The sequence below is a fragment of the Callorhinchus milii genome, unplaced genomic scaffold, assembly GCF_018977255.1.
Source record: "Callorhinchus milii isolate IMCB2004 unplaced genomic scaffold, IMCB_Cmil_1.0 Scaffold1, whole genome shotgun sequence".
Taxonomy (NCBI): Eukaryota; Metazoa; Chordata; class Chondrichthyes; order Chimaeriformes; family Callorhinchidae; genus Callorhinchus; species Callorhinchus milii.
The window spans coordinates 57,748,417-57,773,098 of NW_024704742.1; the positions used below are offsets into that span (position 1 = coordinate 57,748,417).

Genomic DNA, 24,682 nt, shown 5'->3' on the forward strand with positions numbered 1-24,682 from the left:
TTGTGTTGCAGTGTTCAAACTGAACATGGGGTTCACATAATTAAAAATTTGGTTTCAGTGTTCAGGACTGAGACATATTTTATTTTGAGACATGAATTCAGCAAAATTTGTGCAATTAACCATCAATGGAGTTTCAAAAATGCCCACCAAGGAAAACAGCAGGGTGAATTGTACCATGGGATACAAGGTGCATCTCCTGCAGAGAACCCCATGTACATCTTACCAAAATGTAAGAACTTGCCTTTGCCCTCAGATCTATCAGAGACAGATAAGAGTCCATGTGATGTTCTCTAGAGGAGACTCACTTTCCATGAAACCCACATCTCTTCTGCTCAATATGAATTGAGCCTTCATTTTGGGGGAGGGGCCACAGTCTGTGCCACAGGGGCCAGTGTAAAAGAAGCATAAATAACCTGTTTCATTGTATTTTCTATCTGATTAGTTGGCTTCAACTCAGGTTTTAATCAAACTTCTTAATGGAAATACCATGTAATGCAAATAAAATTTATAAAACAGTTGGATGAAGCTTCAAAATCACCCTTACCAAGATAAGCAAAGTATGGGGCGATCATGCTGCCAATCCTGGATGCCATGGAGCAGGCTCCAAGTCCCATGTTTCTCACCACAGTTGGATAGAGCTCAGCTGAATAAATATAGATTATAGTGAAGGCAGCTGTAACCCCAGATTTGCCAATCATCACAAATATTATGGTCATAATACGAAGAGCTGTGAAATCAAGATTAAAAATGTAATCTGTAATGACAAATGATTATTTGTATTATCAAAATTATTTGTATTTATGTACCGTTACATACTGTTTTGTATATGACTGAAATTCCAGAAATAAAAAATACTGCCCTGAGTTTTCCCCAGTTAAGCTTATTGTAAATCTACAATACAACAATACAAATTTACAATACAAATGTGCATTTATATATTGCCTTTCACATCTATGTCCCTCTCCACAGCACTATTTGGTACTTTGAATCATTCAACTATCAAGGTTCTTGAGAAGCAAAACATTTAATCCTGATTTTGTAGCCATGTTAAGATCAGTCACTGTGTACAATCCCAGTTAGGTTATTTCTATCTCTGGGGATCTCAATATACCAGGTCAGCTTCCAATAAGGCAAGTGATTTATTTGAGAATAATTTTTCACCAGTAAACAGCACATGCACCAATGAATAAAAATAAAATTAGTAGAGGGTATATACAGAACATTATTTAACAATTTATGTTAGCTTTTCTCCTTCCCTGAGGTTGCCAGCAACAAGAGGTGCTGTTAGAATTTGGGGTTGGCGATGGAATTGAGGAACTATAATAATAATAATCTTTGCATTTCATATAGCATCTTATCATTTTGCTGAGACGTCTCAATGCACTTCAAGAATATATTGTAAAGTGGATTGACTGTGCAGTTTGTGTGCCAATTTTCCTGTGAGCATCCCCGATGGGTCTTGGACCTTTTCCGATTTTTCCTATCTTTGCATCTAGGTCAATATTGCAACCCAACTTTTCTTTTAAAAAAACATGATTTAATAAAGTTGAATTCATCTTTCTGTGGGAAAATGCTATGGGCAGATTCCAGTTGCACAATTAAGCTGGGCTGAAATTTAAATAATAATAATTCTTTCATTTGATATAGCACCTTATCACATCAAGATGTCTCACAAAGTGCTTCACAAGACCTTCTATAACGAGTAGTGACTCTGTACTCACATCTAGGCTTGACTATGTCACCTCTGTTCACCGGACTTTCCATCTCTTCCCTCCACAAGCTGCAGATCATTCAGAACTCTGCAGCTTGTGTCCTCTCCTGCACTAGGCTCCACAAACCTATTATTCATATCCTTACCCAACTCCACTTATTCCCCAACCCCCAGCGGATCAAGTTCAAGATCCTCATCCTCACTTTTCAAGACCTCAATGATATTGCCCCATCCCTACCTCTGTGACCTTCAAAACCTACTAACCTACCCATTCCTTCTGTTAGGTGGCACTGGCCTGCTTCTCTCCATACCTGCTCCACTTTTCCCCAGTTGGCTCTTCAACCTTTCTTTTTTTTTGGATTAATAATAATCCCTCCAAAACAAAACAATAATAAATTGGTCATATTCAATCCATGACTGTTTGTGGGACACTGCTGTGCGCAATTGGCTGCCGCCTTTCACCCACAAATATACAGTCAATTCACTTTACAGCATATTCTGTGAAGCTCTTTGAGACGTCTAGAAGACGTGAAAAGTGCTATATCAAATGCAAGGATTATTATCATTATTTCTGCCTCCACCGTCTGGAACTCCATCCCGGAGCCCCTTTGCCTCGCTCCTTCCCTCACCTCTTTAATGCCTGTCTCAAGGGCTTCTTCTTTGGCCACGCATTCATTCATCTTCCCACCCCCACACCTCTTGACTCCAACCCCCAGGTCAGGTGCAAACCCTTGATTATACAGCGCCTTGGGATGTCCTGCTGATGTGAAAGGCACTCTACAAATGCAATTTGTTGTGTATTTATAGGAAATCACAGCAGCCAATTTGCAGACAGCAATGTTCCACAAGCATGCATTGAAGTAAATGACCAATTTTATCTGCGGGATTGTTGGTCAGGACACCGAGTGTAACCCTTGTCTTTTTTTTAATAGTGCCGCATGATTGCTGTCGTCCACCTGAACAAACAAACAGGAAATCGGATTGACATCTCATCTGATGGACAGCATCTCTGACAATGCAGCTTGCCCGCAATGTTTCAGTTTTCTTATGAAAATTGTTAAAGGAACCTGAATAACTTTAATATTGAAGCATACTTTTTTAAAAACTCTTACTTTTAGGAACACATTGGACCAAAAGTAGAACACTACCACTAAGAAAGAGCATGGAAGCTGTGACAATCCGCCGAGGTGTTGTGTGCATAAACCACCAGCACATCACGTAGACCACAATTTCAGTGGCTGCACTGATAAAGCAATTGATGTAGGGGTCTCCATGTAAATTAGCCATGTTGAAAGATAACCCATAATAACCAATGGTTATAATCATCCTGCAAAAAAAAAATACTATTGTTCAAAACTCTTAACATTCAGTAAAATAAAATCACTTGTAGAAAAGGCAAGCAATTTAAAGACATTTTTTAATTACTTTTAGTTGGTGTTAATTTCAAACATACTTTAAAATGTCATTATAAAAAATATACTAATGAAAGGAAGAAACACAAACGAGAATCTCGGTGGTAAGGAGAATGTTTACCAATGCTTTCATCCTGATGTTACTATACTGGTAGAGAGACTTAATGGCAATGATAGAGCTTAGTATTCAAGTTCAGCTCAAATTTCCAACAGACTCCTCTATAGTTCATACTCATGAAGTTAAGTTAAAGTTTGTAAGTTATATCGCTATCTCACCTCCAACACAACCAAAACCCTCAACTATACTGTGTTACTTCCTGATTCAAATCCTCCAATAGCCTGCTTGTCAGTCTCTAACCAGATCCACTGATTCCCTATCCTACTGTGATCAATTAAGATTCTCAATCTCATCATCAAATGCCTCCATGGCCTTGCCACACCCTCTCTCCGGTAATTTTTGCAAAACCACTCTGCACACCCCTTGCACTTCACCAACTTTGGCCCACTCCATCCCACCACATTGGCTAATGTAGGATTGAAATCTGAAAATCTTGCATTTCACGTACAATAATGTCTCAGTGGGCTGTATAGTAGCAGGGTTGGATGCTGAACAAGGGAGAATAGGGTTGACCATAGACATGATCAAAGAGGTTGCTGTTTAGCAGCATTTAAAGATAGATAAAGAGCAACAAGGAAGAGGGATTGAGGCTTGGAGTTCCAGAGAGTAAGGGAATAGTGGCTGAAGGCTCGGACAACCGTTGGTGGCATGGAGAGACAGAGACGTGCAGCAGGTTTGTATTAGCTGAGCGAAGGAGGCAGGCTGAGGAGTGGAGTACAAGCAGGTCAGAGAGATCGTGAGGTATTGGGGCATAAAGCAATTTGTATGTGAAGGTGAGGATCTGACGATGATCTGTTCAGAGTCTGGGAAGCCTAGCGAGGATTGGATTGATGAGTGTGCAGTTGAAGATAATAAATAAGTTTCTTTTATTATCAACTGCACCTTGTGGGTGGTGGACAATAACAACAATAACATTACATTTGTCTAGAGCCCTTCACGTCGGGAGGACATCCCAAAGTCCTGTGACAGCCAGTGTTTCAGATCCGAGTTGGGGTTCAGGATTGGGGAGAGTGGAGGGTGAGGAAGAAGGAGGGTGATCAAAATCACGGTCGGAAAGAATGGTCTTGAGATGGTTCTTGAAGGAGGCAAGGGAGGGGGCGAAGTGAAGGGACAGCAGGATGGAGTTCAATAGAGTGGGGGCGGAGTGGCTGAAGGCTCACCTGCCAATGGTGGGGCGAGTGAGATGGGGGACGTGAAGCAGGGGAGGATTGGGGTGATAGGCTCACGGAACCTGGTGTGGAAGAGGACATGGGCTGCAGATTTCTGGATAATCTGCAGCCTATGGGGGGAGGAGCTGGGGAAGCCGACAAGTAGGGAGTTTGCAAAGTTAAGCCTGGATGTTATGAATGTATGTATGAGGGTTTTGGCCTCCTGCGGTATGAGACAGTAATGGAGCCGGGTGATGTTGTGGAGGTGGGGGAAGGCAGAGCAGGTTATGACATGGATTTGGGGTAGAAAGGATAGTTGAGGGTCAGACAAGATGCCCAAGGTTCCGGACTGGCTTAGTAAGGTGTGGAGTTGCTAACAGGAACCAATCAGGAGGGTCTCCCTGGTCCTGTTCATTGAGAACTGCTGCCGTGACATCGGCCGTGTCCATTTCTCCACTCCCCTCTCCCACTCAAATCTTTCTCCTTCTGAACGTGCTGCACTCCACTCTCTCAGGACTAATCCTGACATCATTGACAAACCCGCTAACAAGGAAGACACTTTCGTCATCTGGCGAAAGGACCTCTACCTGGCAGAGGCTGAACACCAACTCTCTTGACAACTCCTCCTACCTCCCCCTGGACGATGATCCAACAACTGAACACCAAGCCATCATCACCGAGACAGTCAATGATCTCATCTCCTCTGGGGAGCTTCCTCCCACCCTCCAACCTCATAGCCCCACAACCCTGCATGGACAATCTCTACCTCCTCCCCAAGATCCACAAACGGGGGGACCTATTGGGTCAACCTGTTCCTGCCCCACCAAACTGATCCTCCTCATATCTGGACTCCATTTTTGCTCCTCTTGTCCGGGTCCTACCAACCTACATCCATGACTCTTCTGACGCCCTCCACCACTTCAACAATTTCCAGTTCCCTGGCCCTGACCGTCTTCTATTTACAATGACCGTTCAATTCCTCTACACCTTCATCCCCCACAAGCAAAACCTGCAGGCCCTCCACTTCAACCTCGAACAGTGGCCCAACCAGTCTCCATCCACCACTACCCTCCTCCACCTGGCTGAATTTGACATTCACCTTCAACCACTTCCTACAAGTAAAAGGTGTCACTATAGGAACCCACAGGGGTCCCAGCTACACCTTCTTGTTTATTGGCCACCTGGAACACTCTTTGTTCTGGGCCTACTCAGGTCCGCTCCCTGACCTGTTCCTCAGATACATTGACAACTGTGTTGGGGCTGCTTCCTGCTCTCGCAGTGAGCTGGAAAAATTCACCAATTTCGCTTTCACCTTCCACCCCTCCATAACATTCACATGCTCTGACTCTTCCCTTCCCTTCCTTGAGTTCACCATTTCCATCTCGGGGCACAGATTATCTTCAGATATCTTTTACAAGCCCTCCAACTCCCACAGTTACCTGGACTACACCTTCTCTAACCCCGCCTCCTGTAAAGACTCCATTCCCTTTTCCCAGTTCCTCTGCCTCTGCCACATCTGCTGACGAGGCCACCTTTCACACCAGAGTAACTGAAATGTCCTCCTTTTTCCTCGACCGTGGATTCCCATCCACTGTAGTAGGCAGGGCCCTTGATGGTTTCTGTCCTATTTCCCGCATCTCTGCTCTCATCCCTTTCCCGTTTCTGCCCTATTTCCCGCATTTCTGCCCTCATGGCTTCCCCCTCTTCCCAGAACTGTGTTGCAGTCCCCTTAGTTCTCACTTTCCACCCACCAGCCTCAACATCCAACAAATAATTCTCTGCCATTTCCGGCACCTCCAGCATGATCCAACCACCAAACATATCTTTCCCTCCCCTCCCATCTCAGCATTCTGAAGGGACTATTCCCTCCGTGACTCCCTGGTTCATTCCTTCATCGCAACCAACAATTCCTCTCCTCCCCCCAGCACCTTCCCATGCCAGCTCAGGAAATGCAATATCTGTCCTTTCACCTCCTCCCATACCACCATCCAAGGCCTCAAACACAGTTATCAAGTAAGACAGCGATTTCCGTGTACTACCACCAAAGTATTTTACTGCATTCGCTGCTCACAATTTGGTCTCCTCTACACTGGGGAGACCAAATACAGATTGGGTGATCGATTTGCCGAACACCTCTGTTCTGTCCGGAAGCACAACCCTGAACTTCCGGTTTCTTGCCACTTCAACTTTCCCTCCCACTCGCACTCTGACCTCTACATCCATGGTCTCCTACGTTGTTCCAATGAGCCACAGTGCAAACTTGAGGAACAGCACCTCATTTATCTGCTTGGTACCGTACAGCCCTCTGGACTCGATATTGATTTCAATAATTTCAGACCATAACACCACACATTCTCCCTCCCCCTCTTCTGTGACCATTACCACATCATCTGGGTCCCAGGCACACCTTTTCTCTCTCTGGTCTGCCTGAATCAACGTGCGTAAAACTGAGGCCCTCCTGATTGGCTCACGTCAGTGCCTCTGCACCTCTGGCGCTGACAGCATCAGCATCCAAGGCTGCACTCTCCACCTCTCAAAGCCGTCAGGAACCTCAGTGTTGTGTTCGACCCTGAGCTGTCCTTTCTCCCTCATATCCGCACCACAACGGGCACCGCCTTCCATCACCTCCAGAACATCGCCAGACTACGGCACTACCTCACCCCTCACGCTGCTGAAACTCTGGTCCACGCCTTTATCACCTCAAGGCTGGACTATGGGAACTCTCTCCTCGTCGGCCTTCCCGGCACCTCCCTCCACAATGCAGGTCATTCAGAACTCTGCAGCTTGTGTACTGTCCCGCACCAGGCTTCGGGACCACATCACTCCCACCCTCGCTCGCCTCCACTGGCTCCCCATCCCCCAGAGGATCGAATTCAAGATCCTCATCCTCACCTACAAGGCCATTCACGGCCTTGCTCCCTCCTACCTCTCCGACCTACTATCCCCCTACATACCTGTCCATACCCTCCGTTCCTCTGGCTCCGGTCTGCTCCACATCCCCCGCCCCAACCGCCCTACCATTGGTGGCCGGGCCTTCAGCCTCTCAGCCCCGAGGCTCTGGAACTCTATCCCCAGTGCCTTCGCTTTGCTTCTTCCCTTTCCTCCTTCAATGCCGGTCTCAAGACCTTTCTCTTTGACCGTGCCTTCAGCTCCCCTCTCGACTCTCTACCCCCTCCTCGCTCCCTCCCTTCCCTCCCCTCACCCTGACCATTTACCCCCTGCTCGGGTCCTGACCCAACTGTACAGCACCTTGGGACGTCCCCCCGACGTGAAAGGCGCTCTATAAATAGAATCTTGTTGTTGTTGTTCTTGTATTGTTGCAGTTCCCTCCAACCTCCTTTGTTTTGCATTATTAACTCCTCTTTTCCCGTTTTGTTGCAATCCCCCTCTTTGTTTTGCATCATTAACAGTTCTTGAAATCATCATCCCATGTCCTTTACCCCATTTTCTCTTTTGTCTTCCTTGCACTGCCTCCCCCTTCTCTATTAGTCCTTAAAAGCCTCTCCCTCCCAACATGCCCCAGTTCTGACAAAGGGTCGTGGACCCGAGACATTGACTCACTTTTCTTTCTCCATAGATGCTGCCTGACCTGCTGAATGTTCCCAGCGACTTCTGTTTTTGTTTCAGGGGACAGAACCAGAAAGATTGTTGTGGGAGGAGAGGGGGTGGATGAGGATAGAGTTGTCAACAGTATAGAAGGCAGCAGAGTGGTCAAGGAGGATGAGGAGGCAGAGGGAGCCCTGATCACAGATGGACAGAATGTCATTTGTCCAGCGAGGAGTGCATTTGAGAAATCGAGGCATGTGGGGCAATGTGGCAGAGGTGGAGGAAAGCAATCCTGGTCAGGGACTAAGTGTAAATAGGAAGGACAGCTGAGGATTGAATGGATTCTGAGGTTGTGCACTCTTTGGCTATGTTTGGCTATAGGTCAGGGAGGTTGGAGGTCAGAGGCAGAAATGAGGAGCCGAAGAAGAAGGCTTCTGTCTTCTCCATGTTAAGCTACAGAAAGTTGGTACTCATCCAGGCCTTGATGTCTGACAGGCTGTGCATCGCTTTTCAGGATTGATTTGTTTAACTCTGGATCATACACAGATTACGTTTTTAATGTTGCTCAAAAAATTGCACTAAACAATAGGAAGATGCGTGAAATAGTTTGGGAGTTCTTTGTGCCTAAGTTGCGACTCACCATAATAAAAAAGATATCACGGTGATGTTCCTTATGTTGTTCGTTCTAATCAAATCCAAGTAATTGTGCATATCCGTATGTCTAGTTGCAAGATTCTGGAGTTAAAAATTAAACAGAAACCAATTCAATGCCAAAATGACAACAATGTACATAATTAGATAGAATGTACAACACAGAAGCAGCCATTCAGCCCAACTAGTCCAAGCTGGTGCATATATTCCACCCACACCTCACCCTACTAATCCCTCCTCCCTCATGAGTACATCTAGAGTAGAACAAAACAACAACAAAATTACATTTATATAGTGCTTTGCACGTCGGGAGTACGTCCCAAGGTCTTGGACCAACAGAGTTTCAAACCCAAGCTGGGAGTCGGGGTGGGTGGAGGGCAGGGGGGAAGCAGGGTGATCGAAGGCAAAGTTGAAAAGGAGGGTCTTGAGATGGGTCTTGAAGGTGGCAAAGGAGGGGGCGAGGGGAGGGACTGTGGGATGGAGTTCCAGAGGGTGGGGGCAGAGTGACTGAAGGCTAGCCTGCCAATAGTGGGTCGAGAGAGGTGGGTGATATGAAACAGGCTGGAGTCCGCTGAACGGAGGAAGTGAGCAGGATGGTAGGGGGTTAGGATGTCGCAGTAGGGGGGGAGCAAGACTATGGAGGGCTTTGAAGGTGACGACCAAGACCTTGAACTGTATTCTCTGTGTGATGGAAAGTCAGTGGAGTCGGGCAAGGATTGGGGTGATAGGGTCGCAGAGCCTAGTGTGGGAGAGGATGCGGGCTGCAGAGTTCTGGATGATCTGCAGCCTGTGGAGGGAGGAGTTGGGGAGACCGACAAGCAATGAGTTTGCATGTTCAAGCCTCGATGTAATGAATGCATGTATGAGGGTTTCGGCAGCCCTGCGATGTGAGACAGTGGCGGAGCCAAGCGATGTGCGGAGGTGGGGGTTGGCAGAGTGGATCATAGTGCACATGTGGGGTAAAAAGGATAGTTATGGGTCAAACAAGTCGCCAACGCTCCTCACTGACATAGCAAGGTGGAGTGTGCAACCATGGATGTTGATGCTGTCAGCGCTTGACGTGAGGAGGCGCTAATGGGAGCCAATCAGGGGAGACACGGTCTTGTTGACATTCAACTGAAGAAAATTTGTTCTCATTCAGGACTTGAATTCCGACAGACATTCTGTCAGTCCTTGAGTCAAAGGTGGAGGCAGAGAGGTACAGTTGGGTGTCATCTGCATCCATGTGGAAGTTGACCCCATGTCTGCAGATGATGTCACCAAGAGGGAGCATATAGATATTGAACAGGAAGGAACCAAGGACAGAGCCCTGAGGAACACTGCACGAGACGGTGCGAGGGCTAGAGGAGAAATTGTTTGTGGAGATGAAGTGGAGGCGGTGTGAGAGGTACGATCTGAACCAGTCAAGGACAGAGCAGTGAAGATTGAGGTGAGAGGAGAGGCGTGGATGAAGATAGAGTGCTCGATGGTGTCAAAGGCAGCAGAGAGGTCAAGGAGGACGTGGAGACAGAGGGAGCCATGGCTGCAGATGAGCAGAATGTCATTTGCCACTTTGACCAAAGCTGTTTCTGTGCTGTGGGCAGAGGGGTTGGTGAAAGGAATGGCGGGAGAGAAAGGAGCGAAGCTAAGAAGCAACAATTCGTTCCAAGTTCTTGGAGAGGAAAGGGGTTGAATGTGGGTCGGTAGTTTGGGAGTAAAGATGGGTCCAGGGAGGGTTTTTTAAGAATGGGAGTGATAACAGCGTTTTTTAATGGGTTGGAACAGTGCCAGAGGACTTAAAGTTTGAGCCTTTATTTGTGCAAAGCCCAACTGACAGTCAGAGAGTAATTATATTTGTATAAATATCAGAAAAACTGAACTTTCTCCCCCCCCAATTCTATTACAATTGAGGCTAAAATTTGTGACAAGTTATCAACCTCAGTCCAAACTATTCCCCTTCCACTTCATCAACCTCTTTATATGTCAGATTCTTCTGCTATTTCCACAATTGTATCAATTTAGTTCCATGTACTCAATATTTAATCGCACTGAATGGAAGGGTCCTTCTCCACTCCCTCCCCCACCCACCGACTCTAATCTCAAAGGTGAGATTAAGCCCAGCAAATAGCTTGGCAGCTTTCAGAGTTCCGTTTGGGGAATATTTGCTTGTTACTAAACAGGAGAAAATGTTTTCCACAAATTGGTTCTCAAAACTGAGTGCAGGAATGCAGAGGATGACAGGAGCACATGGATAGGTTAGTGCATACCTTTGACACCATGGATCACTCAATCCTCCTCCACCTCCTCTCCTCCCACCTCTAACTTACAGGTTCTGTCCTTGACTGGTTCAGATCCTACCTTTCACACCGTCTCCACTTCGTTTCAGCTAACGGCTTCTCCTCCAGCCCCCGCACCGTCTCCTGCAGTGTTCCTCAGGGCTTTGTCCTCAGTTCCCTCCTCTTCACCTCCCCTTACATGCTCACCCTTGATAACATCATCCGCAGACATGGGGTAAATTTCCACATGTATACGGATGACACCCAACTCTACCTCTCTGCCTCCATCCTGAACTCCAGGACTACTAGCATCCTGACTGACTGACTGCCTCTCCGACAGCAAGTCCTGGACAAGGGCCAACTTTCTCCAACTCAACATCAGCAAGACTGAGACCCTCCTGATTGGCTTGCTCCAGCGCCTCTGCACCTCAGGCGCTGGAAGCATCAGCCTCCACGGCTGTACACTCAACCTCACTAAGCCAGTCAGGAACCTGGGTATCTTGTTTGACCCTGAACTGTCCTTTCTCCCTCACATTCGCGCCATGACCGGCACTGCCTACCACCACCTCCTCAACATTGCCAGACTCCGCCACTGCCTCACCCCTCAGGCTGCCTAAACCCTCACCCACGCATTCGTCACATCAAGGCTTGATTACGGGAACTCCCTCCTCATCGGCCTTCCCAACTCTTCCCTTCACGAGCTGTAGATCGTGTACTCTCACACACCAGGCTCCATGACCCCATCACTTCCACCCTTGCCTGACTCCACTGGCTCCCCATCCCCCAGAGGATCGAGCCCAAGTTCCTCGTCCTCACCTTTAAGGCCATCCATGGCCTTATCCCCTCCTACCTCTCTGACCTGCTGACTCTCTACCAACCTGCCCACTCCCTTCGTTCAGCGGGCTCCGGCCTGCTCCATGTCTCCCGCCCGACCCGCCCTACCATCGGTGGCCGGACTTTCAACCTCTCTGCCCCCACACTCTGGAACTTCATCCCACAGTCCCTTCACCTCGCTTCCTCCCTTGCTTCCTTCAAGGCTGGTCTCAAGACCCTTCTTTTCAATCGTGCCTTTGGTCTCTCTCCCACCTCTCTGCCTTCCCTCACCCTACACCACCCCTCCCCCATGCTCGGGCCCCGACACCTGACTGTTCAGCGCTTTGGGACCTCCTCCCAACGTGAAAGTCACTCTATTAATGTAATTTTGTTGTTGTTGTTATGATAGTATGTCACAGAGGCAGGGTGTAGCAAGACCATGCCAGGCTTTCAAGGTGAAAATGATTAATTACTCCGTGGGTTGCGCCATCATTATTCTCAAATCTCATCCCAGTGCATTTAATGTCATTTTGCTTAGCAGCAGCTTTCACTATCGCCTCCACTTCTTCCACTTGACCCTGGGAGAGCAGCCACCTGGGAGACTCGGGTATAAACCTGTAGTGAAAAATACAACAAAGGAACTGTGTTTCACACTGTCTTTTTACCTGTGGAACTAAGTTGCAAACAAGCCCACATTGATGCGATGAAAATCTGTTTTATTTGCTGTAAGGGTTATTAGTTTAGGCATTCTCTGAATTGTGGAAGACACAAGTATAGAGTGATACAGGACATTTGGCCCAACTTGCCGTGTTGATGTTTATACTTCAGAAAGTCCCTGTCTCTCCTATTTCTTTCATCTATACTTCTCTGTTCCCTTCTCCCTCATCTAAGTATCAAGTTTTCTCTTAAATACATTGATATTATTTTCTTCAACCAGAGCTTCAACAACGAGTTCCACATTGACACTAACACTGATGTTCAATTTTGTAACAAACAACAACAAAATTATATCAGCATCTTTCACATCGGGAGGACATCCCAAGGGGCTGAAATGCTGGAGAGATCAGGTCCGAGTGTGGGAGGCAGGATCCGAGCATGGGTGGCAGGGTTGGGATGAGGGAGGGCAGAGATGCAGGAGGGCAGCTGAAAGCATGGTCATAAAGCAGGATCTTGAGTCGTATCTTGAAGGAGGCAAGAGAGGGAGCAAGGCAAAGGGATTGTGTGATGGAGTTCCAGAGAATAGGGGCAGAGATGCTGAAAGCCCAGCCGCAGATGGTAGGGTGGATCAGGCGGGAGACATGGAGCAGGCCGGAGCCTGCTGAGCGGAGGGAGCAGACAGGATGATAGGGGGTCAACCAGTCAGAGAGATAGGAAGGGGCAAGGCCGTGGAGAGCCTTGAAAATGAGGACAAGGATTTTGAATTCCATCCTCTGAGGGATGGGGAGCCAGTGGAGCCAGGTGAGGGTGGGGATGATGGGGTCACGGAGCCTGGTGCAGGAGAGCACATGAGCTGCAGAGTTCTGGATGATCTGTAGCTTGTGGAGGGAAGAGTTGGGGAAGCCGACAACGAGGGAGTTTCCTCGAGCCTTGAGGTGACGAATGCATTCCTGAGGGTTGAGGCTGTGGTAGAATTGGGCAATGATGTGGAGGTGCGGGAAGGCATAGCGGCTCATGCCACTGTATAAATCATTGGTTAAACCATATTTAGATTACTGTGTACAGTTCTGGTCGCCACAGTACAAAAAGCATATTGGAGAAATCAAGAAGATTCAGAGGAGGGCAACCAAAATGATTAAGGGAATGGAAGGACTGGACTATGAGGAGCAACTAAGTAAATTGGCCATGTTCACATTGGAAAAGAGAAGATTGAGAGACATGATTGCAGTCTTCTTGAACTCCATCTCGCAGACCTTCCGCCTTGCCCCTTCCCTTCAAGACCCATCTCAAGATCCTCCTCTTCGACCGTGCTTTTGATCACGCTGCTTCCCCCCCTACCCTCCACCTCCCTAATCCCGACCCCCAGCTAGGGACTGAAACTGTGTCAGTCCAGCACCTTGGTACGTCCTCCTGACATGAAAGGCACTATACAAATGTAATTTTGTTGTTGAAGATTCTAAAGGGGCTAGACTATATAGCTAATGACAGACTGTTTCAACTTGTCCAGAATAGCAAAACCAGAGGACATAGCCTGCGATTGAAGGAGGGTAAATTCAGAACAAAACAAATCTATGCAAAGACTATTTCAGTGAGCGAATAGTGAACCTGTGGAACAGGCTCCTTAGTGAGATGGTTGAAGCAGGAAGTGTTGATTCCTTCAAATAAAGATTATATAGTTTTCTTTTAGGAAATAACATCATGGGATATAGTACATAGGTAGTTTGGGACATATGTGCATGCGACCACCAGGAAGGTGGAAGGCAACCTGGATGGATCTTTTTTCTCGTCTAGCAATTCTTATGTTCTTTAATAATCATATTATTAATAATAATAATCCTTGCATTTGGTACAGCGCCTTTCATGTCAGGAAGATATCTCAGAGCGCTTCATAGAATTTAATGTGAAATGGAGTATATAGTGACTGTATTTGTAGGCAAGCATGGCAGCCCAGTTGCGCACAGCAATACCCCAAGTGAATGACCAATTTTATTTGGGGGAATGTTGGCTGGTACTATTCTGAGTAGTGTCACAGGATCTTTATCATCAACCTGAACAGGAAGACAGGACTTTGGCTTAATGTTTCATCTACAATGCGGAAAAATTTAGGTAAATGGGAGGGGGGTGCGCGCTGGAATGAACTGGCTCCAATGAGACATGTCTAATAGGCCAGCGATAATCCTATTCCTTTGCAGAATAGAAGCAAAATGTGCCGGATGGTCATTGGTGGACAAGCACTGTGCTATGTAGTTACCAATGCATATTATGTATAAATCGTAATTTGCCACGTAATGTGGACAATTCATAGTTAGTTACTACAGCTATGTGTAATAATTGATTTTACCTTTTCTAAATAATAAGTGAATAATCAGAACAAAACTCACCACCAGAAAGGCAAAACAAGAATTTCTGGGACAGTCAAAGCTAGTAATAACATCTTCCAATCTGGGATAAGATATGCAAATAGGGACAGACAAATGTAGCCGATGGCATAGAATATGCCAACACCAATTGTTGAGTAAACAATCCTCGCAGACTTGATAAGCACCTCAGTACCTGTTGAAGCAATAAAAAACACTTGTCATTGAATGAAATCATTTACATATAATGAACCAATACAACAATAACAACCTTGCATATGATATAGTGCCTTATCACCTCTTCGAGAATATACTGTAAAGTGAATTGACTGTTTATATTAGTGGGTGAAACGTGGCAGCCAATAGCAACGTCCCACAAACATTTGTGAATTGAGTGTTTGTGGGACAATTTTTAAAAAAAAAGATTTTTATCCATCGAAAAGTAATCCACCAATCGACTAACAACCGGGTTACTAGTTACTGCTAGGTAACTAGAGGCGTGTGGAGTAAGAAAACTTGCCTAAGGTTTCACCCTGCCCAGGAATCGAACCCAGGTCCTCTGACTTGCAAGGCAAGTGCTCTAACTAATACTACAGGACTCCAATACTCTACAGGACTCATGACGAGTACATCTCCATTGTTAATACTGTATTTTTTTGTGAATGAGTTTATTCTGCTTAAAGATTGTGAGGTAGCCTCCTTTTCATAAATAAAATCTGTTGTTTTAAACTGGTGAGGGTTGACAAGTGCATTTTCAGGACAACAAGCTGTGAAGAGGGACTACAACACAGGCACCTTTCAGAGCTCACAGAACATTCAAAATATTTTCCTTACTCTAAGTAAAACCCCACTACAGTTATGCTCGTTGGTAATTTACAATATAATGCAAATTTACAATTATATTGCCTTTCACATTGGGAGGATGTTCCAAAGCCCTCAACAGCGCTGGCTAGGCACCTTCCCTAAGGGTGGAAGTCAATGGGGGTGGAGAGGAAAAGATGACCAAAAACACAGTCAAGTTAGATCTTGAGATGGATCTTGAACAAGGCGAGGAAAGGAATGAGTCAGATGAACTCTAGCCCAGAAAGGTTGAAAACCCACCTGCCAATGGCAGGCTGGACAGTGAAAAAACAGATAATCGTAATGAGCCAGGGCTGGTCATCATCCTGTGCATGCTCTGCCCCCCACCCCCCTCCCCCCCAGATGTTATAGGCTCCATATAAATGGATTAGATTATAAGAAAGCGGTGTTAAGATCTACAAAAGAGAAAATGGAAAAAAACAATAGAAACCGACAACTGGTGAACGGCTCCACTTTAATTTATGACAGAGTACCACTCATTGGAAAGCGGAGAAGAAACTGGAAGGACAGTGCCACCACATGGTCTGAAAAAGAACTGCTTTTATTTTAGAAAACTGCAGTGAATAAGGCCAGCAAAAGCTTAGTTAGGAATAATAATAATAATCGTTGCATTTGATATAGCGCCTTATCATGTCTTCGAGACGTCTCAAAGCACTTCACAGAATATACTGCAAAATACAGTGATAGTATATTTTGTGGGAGAAACGAGACAGCCAATTGCACACAGCAATAATAATATGGTAAAAACTCACATAAATCTTATCTTTATATATTGCACATCCTAAATCGTATAGGCACCTGAGTCCCATTCAGTTTATATGTTTATTGTATAAAATCAGACTTATACAAGTTTGCATGTAACTCATTCTTCACGCAAGTCATATTAAATGTTATGGCCCAGACTGATATGACTTATGCGAGTTTTACTGGAATAATAATCCTTACATTGATATAGTGCCTTTCATGTTGTGGTAAGAAGATAGATGTACCTCTCAGTGAAAATGACTGATTTGCAGGATAGTTATTTTTTATACGTGTACTCAAATACAATATGGATGCATAAACATTTTAGCACAAACCCAAGTAAGACAAAGAGCAGAGAATAATCTTTATACGCTAGTGTGCTAATATCACAGCAGTCTATCTGAAAAGGCGCTCAGAGCTACAAACAAATCCTGAAGGAAGTTAAGACGTACTAAATGCATAAAGAATTAATATTTTGAACATGGAATATACCAAAAATTGTACCAACAACAACTTGCACTTATATAGTGTTCAGGGTAGCGTCTCACATTAACAGTGGCGGAGCCTGAATCCGAGCCGTGGGTGGGGGAGGGGGGGGGGGTTGGGGTGTGGAGGTGGCTGTAAGCATGAAAAGGAAGGTTTTCAGGCAGAACTTGAAAAAGGGGAGAGAGGGGACAAGGCAGAGGGATTGAGGGAGAGTGTTCCTGAGTTTCAGGGCATAGTGGCTGAAAGTGCAACCTCCAACGTGGAGCGGAGGGCATGAGGCACAAGCAGGAGGCCTGTGCCAATCAAGTGGAGGAGCCACGTGGTGAATTGGGGAGTGAGGAGTGAGGAGAAATAGAGAGGTGTCAGGGAGTGAAGGGATTTGAAAATAGAGAAAATAAGACATGGGCGGGGTCGGGGGGTGCAGGGGGGGCGATGGGGGTTGTTGGGGGGAAAGAAGAAGTTTGTTTTGGGTCTAGATTTACTCCATTCTTTACCATTTCATAGAGTGCAGAATTTGGCAAATTGTTGAATTCACTCATAACTTGGGAACAGGTTTTCTGCAGTTGTTGAATTTTTTTTTGAAAAGGCAGCTTCAAAGTTGAGACAATGTCAGAATTGGTATTTCGACTTCAAAATTCATTTGTCAGTCTAGCTAAGTTGGTAGCACTCTTGCCTCCAAATTAGAAGGTTGTGGGTTCAAGTCCCAAATCAGGATTTGGATTTAAATAGTCTAAGATGACACTCCAATGCATTGCTGGTGGTGTGCTGCATTGTTAGAGGTGCTGTGTTTTGGATGAATTGTTAAATTGTCTACCTGTTCAGGTGGACACTAAAGATCCAATGGCACTATTCAAAATGAGAAGAGAGTTTCTCCCGACGTGCTCCAGACATGAAAAGGCTCTATTTATGCCAAATACAAGGATGATTATTATGTGTCACTTATTCTTAGGAAGGATATTATTGTCTTTGAGCTTGTGAGAAATTGTTAAGAAGGTTGGCTTTATTTTTTCTTTGGAGAAAGAGGAAATATTGAGGCAATCTGAGTTAAATATATATTATTATGAATGGAATCAATAGTCAAACCAGGCAAATTGTCTACGATTCTGTCAGATGGATACAATAGGAATGCAAAACAGAAATAGAGGGAAACCATAAAAGCAAACTCACCAAGAACAAAAGCCGCAATATAATTTGAGATATCACCAATGCCAATAAAAAAGGACAGTACACAGAACATCTCCCAGCTGGTACAGGCCACTTGAATGAAACTGAAGATTGTCTGCATTGCAATACCTCCAAAAAGAACAACTTTTCTTCCGTACCTGTAGAACAACAAAAAGATTCCACTATATTTCAGTCATTGACATGATTCAGTGCGAAACATTTCATACTCCTAATTAACATATTTATATCCATTTTGTCTTTGTAATCGCACGTAATAGGTCCTGTATATTTTTGTCATGTTACTGATTTTTTTTATTGTTGCGCCCATCCTGCTTCAAATGGGAATTTGAACCCAGGAGGTTTTGTGAGGTATACTTCAAAATTTAATCAACAGAGCTGCTTACAGAAGAGGGCAGTGTTAAATAACAACAAAAAAAAGCAAAAAAAAACTAAAAAAAAACTAAAAAACTCATTAGAGCGAGAAAAAGGAGTATGAGGGTAAGCTAGCTAGGAACATTAAGTCTGATTGTAAAAGTTTTTACAAATACATAAACAGGAATAGGCTAGTGAGGGTAAATGTAGGTCCTCTTCAGTCAGAGATGGGAGAAGTTGTAATGGGGGATAAGGACATGGCAGAGTCCCTAAATGGGTACTTTGCATCTGTCTTCACCCGAGAAGACAGAACAAGTCTGCCAACAATAGGGATGCACCAAGGGGATAAGTACAGGGAGCAACTTAGGGAAATTTTCATTAGCAGAGAATTGGTGCTAGGAAAACGTAGCACTAAAAAGTGACAAATCCTCTGGTCCGGATGGCTTGCATTCCAGGGTTTTAACATTAATAGCTTATGAGATAGTGGAGGCCTTGTGTCTGATCTTCCAAAGTTCCTTGGATTCTGGAACAGTCCCCATGGATTGGAAGATTGCAAATGTCACACCACTATTTAAAAAAGGTGGAAAGGAAAAGATGGGGAACTATAGGCCAGTTAGTCTCACATCAGTGATCGGAAAAATTTAGAATCATTGATTAAGGATGTGGTAGTGCAGTATTCAGGGGAGCACAATATAATTAGGCCAAGTCAACATGGCTTTACAAAAGGGAAGTCATTTTTGACAAATTTCATAGACTTTTTTTAGGGTATTTCCAGTAAACTAGATAAGGGTGTATCAGTGGATGTGGTCTATTTGGACTTCCAGAAGGCATTCTATAAGGTGCCGCATAAAAGGTTAGTCCAAAAGATAAGGGCCCATGACATTAGGGGGAGCATATTAACATGGATTGGGGAATGGTTAACGGGTAGGAAACAAAGAGTAGGGAAAAACGGGTTCTTTTCAGATTGGTGGGATGTGACTTGTGGAGTGCCACAAGGATTAGTCCTTGGGCCTCAGGTATTTACCATCTACATCAACGATTTAGATGAGGGCATTGAAGTTAATATATCCAAATTTGCGGATGACACAAAACTAGGAGGAAGTGTCAACACAGAGGATGACATTAAAAAAATGCATCGAGACATAGATAGGTTAGATGATTGGGCAGGTAGGTGGCAGATGAAGTATAATGTAGGGAAGTGTGAAGTCATCCACCTAGGTAGCAAAAAACAGTAGAGTGGGTTATTTTTTAGAAGGGGAGAGATTAGTCTGCAGGTGCAGCAGCAATTAGGAAGGTGAACGGTATGTTAGCATTCATTATGAAAGGATTAGAGTATAAGAGTAGGGAAGTCTTGCTGCAACTGCATAGGGCCCTGGTGAGACCACACCTAGAATACTGTGTGCAGTTTTGGTCTCCCTATTTAAGGAAGGATGTACTTGCCTTGGAGGGGGTGCAGCATAGATTTACTGGGTTAGTACCAGGGATGAAGGGGATGAGTTACGAGGGTAGGCTGATCAATTTGGGCCTATATTCTCTAGAATATAGAAGAATTAGAGGGGATCTTATAGAAACCTAAAAGATCATCAAAAGGCATGATAGAGTAGATAGTGAGAGATTGTTTCCCCTGGTTGGAGAAACTAAAACCAGGGGTCACAACCTTAAAATCAGAGGCCAGCCCTTTCACACTGAGTTGAGGAAGAACTTCTTCACTCAAAGGATTGTGAATGTATGGAACTCACTACCCCAAAGGGCTGTTGACCCTCAGTTCTTGAACAGATATATTTCTTATTGCAAAAGGGATTAAGGGATATGGGGATAAGGCAGGGTTAGGTTATTAGCTGGTGTTAGATTAGAAGATCAGCCATGATTGAATGGCGGGGCAGACTCGAAGGGCCGAATGGCCTACTCCTGCTCCTATATGTTATGTTAGGTTAACAACAACTGGCACTTACGTAGCACCCTCCACGCAGGGCAACATCTCAATGCGCTTAAGAGTGGCGGAGCTTGACTCCGAGCCGGGGGAGCAGGGGGGAGGTGGCCGTAAGCACGATCAAAGAGGAAAGTTTTCAGGCGGGACTTGAAAAAGGGGAGAAATGGGGCAAGACGGAGGGAATGTGGGAGAGTGTTCCAGATTTTTGGTGTGTAGTGGCTGAAAATGTGACCTTTGATGGCGGGGTGGGGGTGCGAGGGATGAGCAGGAGGCCGGTGCCAGTTGAGTGGAGGCGCCGGTTGGTGGATTGCGGAGTGAGGATGTCAGAGAGGTAGGGAGGTGCCAGGGAGTGAATAGATTTGAACACGAGTGTGAGGATCTTGAAGTCGATCCGTTCAGTGATGGGGAGCCAGTGGAGCCTGGCCAGAACTGGTGAGAAGTGGGTTGGAATAATCCAAGAGGGAGGTGACAAACGCATGCACGAGGGATTCGGCTGCATTTGGGGTAAGGTACAGTCGTAGATGGACAATGTGGCAGAGGTGGAAGAAATCGGTCCTGGTCAGGGACCGGACGTGGCAGAGGAAGGACAGTTGGGGGTCGAACCGGATGCCTAGGTTGCGCACTGGTTCAGTGAGTCTGAGGGAGAGCCCAGGGAGGTTGAGGAGTTTAGATCTGCAGGATGTAAACTGACTAGTTAAAGTACTTTGTTTACTCTTGCACCTGTCTGAAACGTGTCCTGAGATTATTGAGCCAAACAGAGCCCCTAGGAAAAACACAGACGAGGTAAATGGTCCTTTCCAGTTATTGTCACAGACTAGATCCCACTGCAAAGGAAAAAAATATAAGTAATTGAATCCAAACAAACACATATCTGCTTTGATAATTGATTAACTAAAATGAAATAAATGATATACTGCCTTTTACGTCAGGAAGACATTTCCAAGTGATTCACAGGATTTGCTGCAAAATGCAGTGATAGTCGAATGTGGCTGCCAATTTATGCACAGCAATGTCTCACAAACAGCCATGAAGTGAAGTGATGATTTTTTTATTTGCATTTGTTGGCCAGGACACTGGGAGAAACTCCTCTTTTCAAATAATAATAATAATTCTCGCATTTAATATAGGCCCTTATCATGTCTTCCCGAGACATCTCAAAGGGCTTCACAGAATATACTGCAAAATGAATTGACTGTATATTTTGTAAGTGAAACACGTCAGGCAATTGCGCACAGCAGTGGCTTACAAACAGTGTGGATTGAGTGACCAAATTATTATTTTATTTTAAAAAGGATTATTACCCCTCGAAAAGCGTTCCGCCAATCCACTTACTGCTAATTTACCTATCAGTAAGTTTCTACTTACTGCTAGGTAAACAAGGTGTGTGGAGTAAGGAAACTTGCCCAACTTGCCCAAATAGTGCCATGGGATGTTTAACAACAAAAACAACAACAAAATTACATTTGTATAGCGCCTTTCACGTTGGGAGGATGTCCCAAGGTGCTGGACAGACAGAGATATGGACCCGAGCTGAGGGTCAGGGTGGGGGAGGGGGGAGGGCGGGGGAAAGCAGGGAGATTGAAAGCACGGTTGAAAAGGAGGGTCTTGAGGTGGTTCTTGAAGGTGGCGAGGGAGGGGCGAGACAGAGGGACTGTGGGATGGAGTTCCAGAGGATGGGTGCAGAGTGGCGGTAGGCCCGCCCGCTGATAGTGGGGCGAGCAAGGCAGGGACATGAAGCAGGCTGGAGCCCACTGAGCGGAGGGAGCGAACAGGGTGTTAGGGGATTAGGAAGTCGGAGAGATAGTGAAGAGCAAGACCATGGAGGGCTTTGAAGGTGAGGACCAGGATCTTGAATTGTATCCTCTGTGCGATGGGAAGCTAGTGGAGTTGGGCGAGGATGGGGGTGATAGGGTCGCAGTGCCTGGTGCGGGAGAGGAAATGGGCTGCAGAGTTCTGGATGATCTGCAGCCTGTGAAGGGAGTTGTTGGGGAGGCCGACAAACAGTGAGTTTGCATAGTCGAGCCTCAATGTAATGAAGGCATGTATGAGGGTTTTGGCGGCCTGCGGTGTGAGACAGTGTCAGAGCTGGGTGATGTTGCGGAGGTGGGAGAAGGCAGATGTGCAAATGTGGGGTAGAAAGGATAGTTGAGGGTCAAACAAGAACCCCAAGATTCCAGAGTGGTTTAGCAAGGTGGAGTGTGCAACCATGGATGGTGATGCTGTCAGCACTTGAGGTGAGGACGGGAGCCAATCAGGAGAGCCTCGGTCTTGTTGATGTACAACTGAAGAAAGTTAGTTCTCATCCAGAACTTGATGTCTGACAGACATTCTGTCAGCACAGCAGTGGTCCTGGTCAAAGGTGGAGGCAGAGAGGTGGAGTTGGGTGTCATCCGCATACATGTGGAAGTCGACCCCAATGTCTGTGGATAATGTCACCAAGAAGAAGGAGCATATAGATATTGAAGGGGAGGGGACCAAGGACAGATTCCTGAGGAACACCACACTAGACGGTCCAGGGGCTTGAGGAGAAAAGATCCACCTCAATGGATAGATTTAAAATCCCTCAGAGTTTAACATTTCATCTGAAGGACTCCATTTTGAATAATGCAGCACACACTGAAGGGTCAACTTAGACTATACAAGTTCCAAGTCTTGGCATGGGGATTGAACCCACAACATTCTGACAAAGAAGTGAGATTTCTACAACTGAGCCGGGCTGACACACATTTAAACGCTTTCATTGTCTCTGGAATTGAATGAGGACACAGATCCTGACTATCATGGAAAGGCTCTTTTTCTACTTCACATAAATTTACAGGCCAGCGGATCCTTTATATCCCTGTACTCTTCACCCCACCAAAATATAGCACATAATATATAAGGTTAGCTATTATCAGGAACAAGTGGTCACTGGGTATCAAGGGCACATGGGCTGATAACTGACAAATGAGGTCCTATGTGTAGTACGTTGCATTAACTTGTATTAAACCAATTCACTGACTGCATTTGCAAATAAATGCAAGGTACTACACATACGATCCAAGAATAGGGAACACAAGTACTCAATGTACTCAAAAACAACTGAACTTGTTTTGTTCGTGGAGTCCTGTAGCTCAGTGGTTAGAGCACTCGCTTTGCAAGCGAGAGACCTGAGTTCAATTCCAGGCAGAGGGCGAAACCTTGGGCAAGTTTCCTTACTCCACACGACTAATAATAATCCCTCCAAAAACAAAAAACAATAATAAATTGGTCATTTTCAATCTACGACTGTTTGTGGGACATTGCTGTGCGCAATTGGCTGCCGCGTTCGCCCACAAATATACAGTCAATTCACTTTACAGTGTGTTCTGTGAAGCGCTTTGGGACGTCCTCCCGACGTAAAAAGCGCTATATCAAATGCAAGGATTATTATTATTATTATTATTATTATTTGTTTCTTGCCAAGTGGGAAGCTGAAAGTGATCTAGGGGTGTTTGTTGATTTGTTGGTCACGATGTCAAAACAATGTAAAGCAACAATAAACATGGCAAAAAAGGACAACAAAAACAACAACAAATTGTATTTAGGTTTCTGGGCTATATGATTAAATCGGTTGAGTTTAGATCCCCAGATGTCATAATCAGACTGTGCAGGGCTCTGTCAGACCGTACTTTGAATACTGCAGACAGTTCTGGTCACCACACATAAGGGGGCTGCCCAGATCTTAGAGTCAGTACAGAAGCCAGAAGACAGTAACGAGGATGATCCTTAATGGTAGAGGAATGAGCTATAATATAGAGGAGTGAGCTATGATCATCTATTAGGTAAACCTGGGCTATTCAGTCTTAAAAGAAGACAACTCATAGGGGAGCTCATTGAACAGAGATCGAGTTAACGCAAAATCGTGCATGTATCGTGCAACACTACCATGTATACAATTTATTTTTACAATCCAAGATTTGTCAGTCAAGGTTCTTTGTTGTCTCATATATCTGACTGTCTGATTGATAGATCTTGGGCGGATGGACTAAAATGAAACATGCTTGTTGATTGGTCTGTGTTACACATGATCATTTAGGAAAGTTTGCATACCCATGCGTCCAGGGTATGCATTTTTAAAAACCCTGACTCTAGCGATTTCTGTAGAGGTGTACAGAATTTTAAATGGGATTGAAAAGATACCATAGATCAATACTTTGACATGTATCATTACCTTAGAACAAGAGGACATAGGTACAGAGCTAAAAAGGGCAATTTCAGGATACATTTTTAAGAGAATTTTAAAAGCTGGGAGAGAAATAGCAACGCAACACGATTTTGGAAGAATATTCCAGAGGACAAGAGCTGAAGGCTTGCCCACCAATGGTCGAACAAAAGGAGTGAGGAAGGAGCATTAAATGGAAAAGTGAAGAATATGGTTTAAAATTATTTCATTGGTGAGGTGGTGCAAGCGAAGAGCGATTGAGAAACAAGGATCC

At 45.1% G+C, this 24,682-nt stretch overlaps 1 protein-coding gene across 6 annotated transcripts in view; it reads right to left on the reverse strand.

Annotated features, from left to right (window-relative positions):
* LOC103187399 (solute carrier family 22 member 5) overlaps positions 1-24,682 on the reverse strand; it is a 45,931-nt gene that overhangs the window by 16,145 nt on the left and 5,104 nt on the right. For 4 of the 6 annotated variants that reach the window (XM_042342478.1, XM_042342475.1, XM_042342488.1 and 1 more), the window contains exons 3-9: positions 20,946-21,049; positions 17,927-18,105; positions 14,693-14,864; positions 12,128-12,269; positions 8,576-8,670; positions 2,824-3,038; positions 545-727 (exon numbers count right to left, since the gene is read on the reverse strand). In XM_042342478.1, coding sequence (XP_042198412.1) covers positions 545-727; positions 2,824-3,038; positions 8,576-8,670; positions 12,128-12,269; positions 14,693-14,864; positions 17,927-18,105; positions 20,946-21,049 — 1,090 coding nt within the window. The remainder of the gene's footprint in view (positions 1-544; positions 728-2,823; positions 3,039-8,575; positions 8,671-12,127; positions 12,270-14,692; positions 14,865-17,926; positions 18,106-20,945; positions 21,050-24,682) is intronic. The other 2 variants (XM_007906872.2, XM_007906873.2) reach the window with 2 other exon arrangements.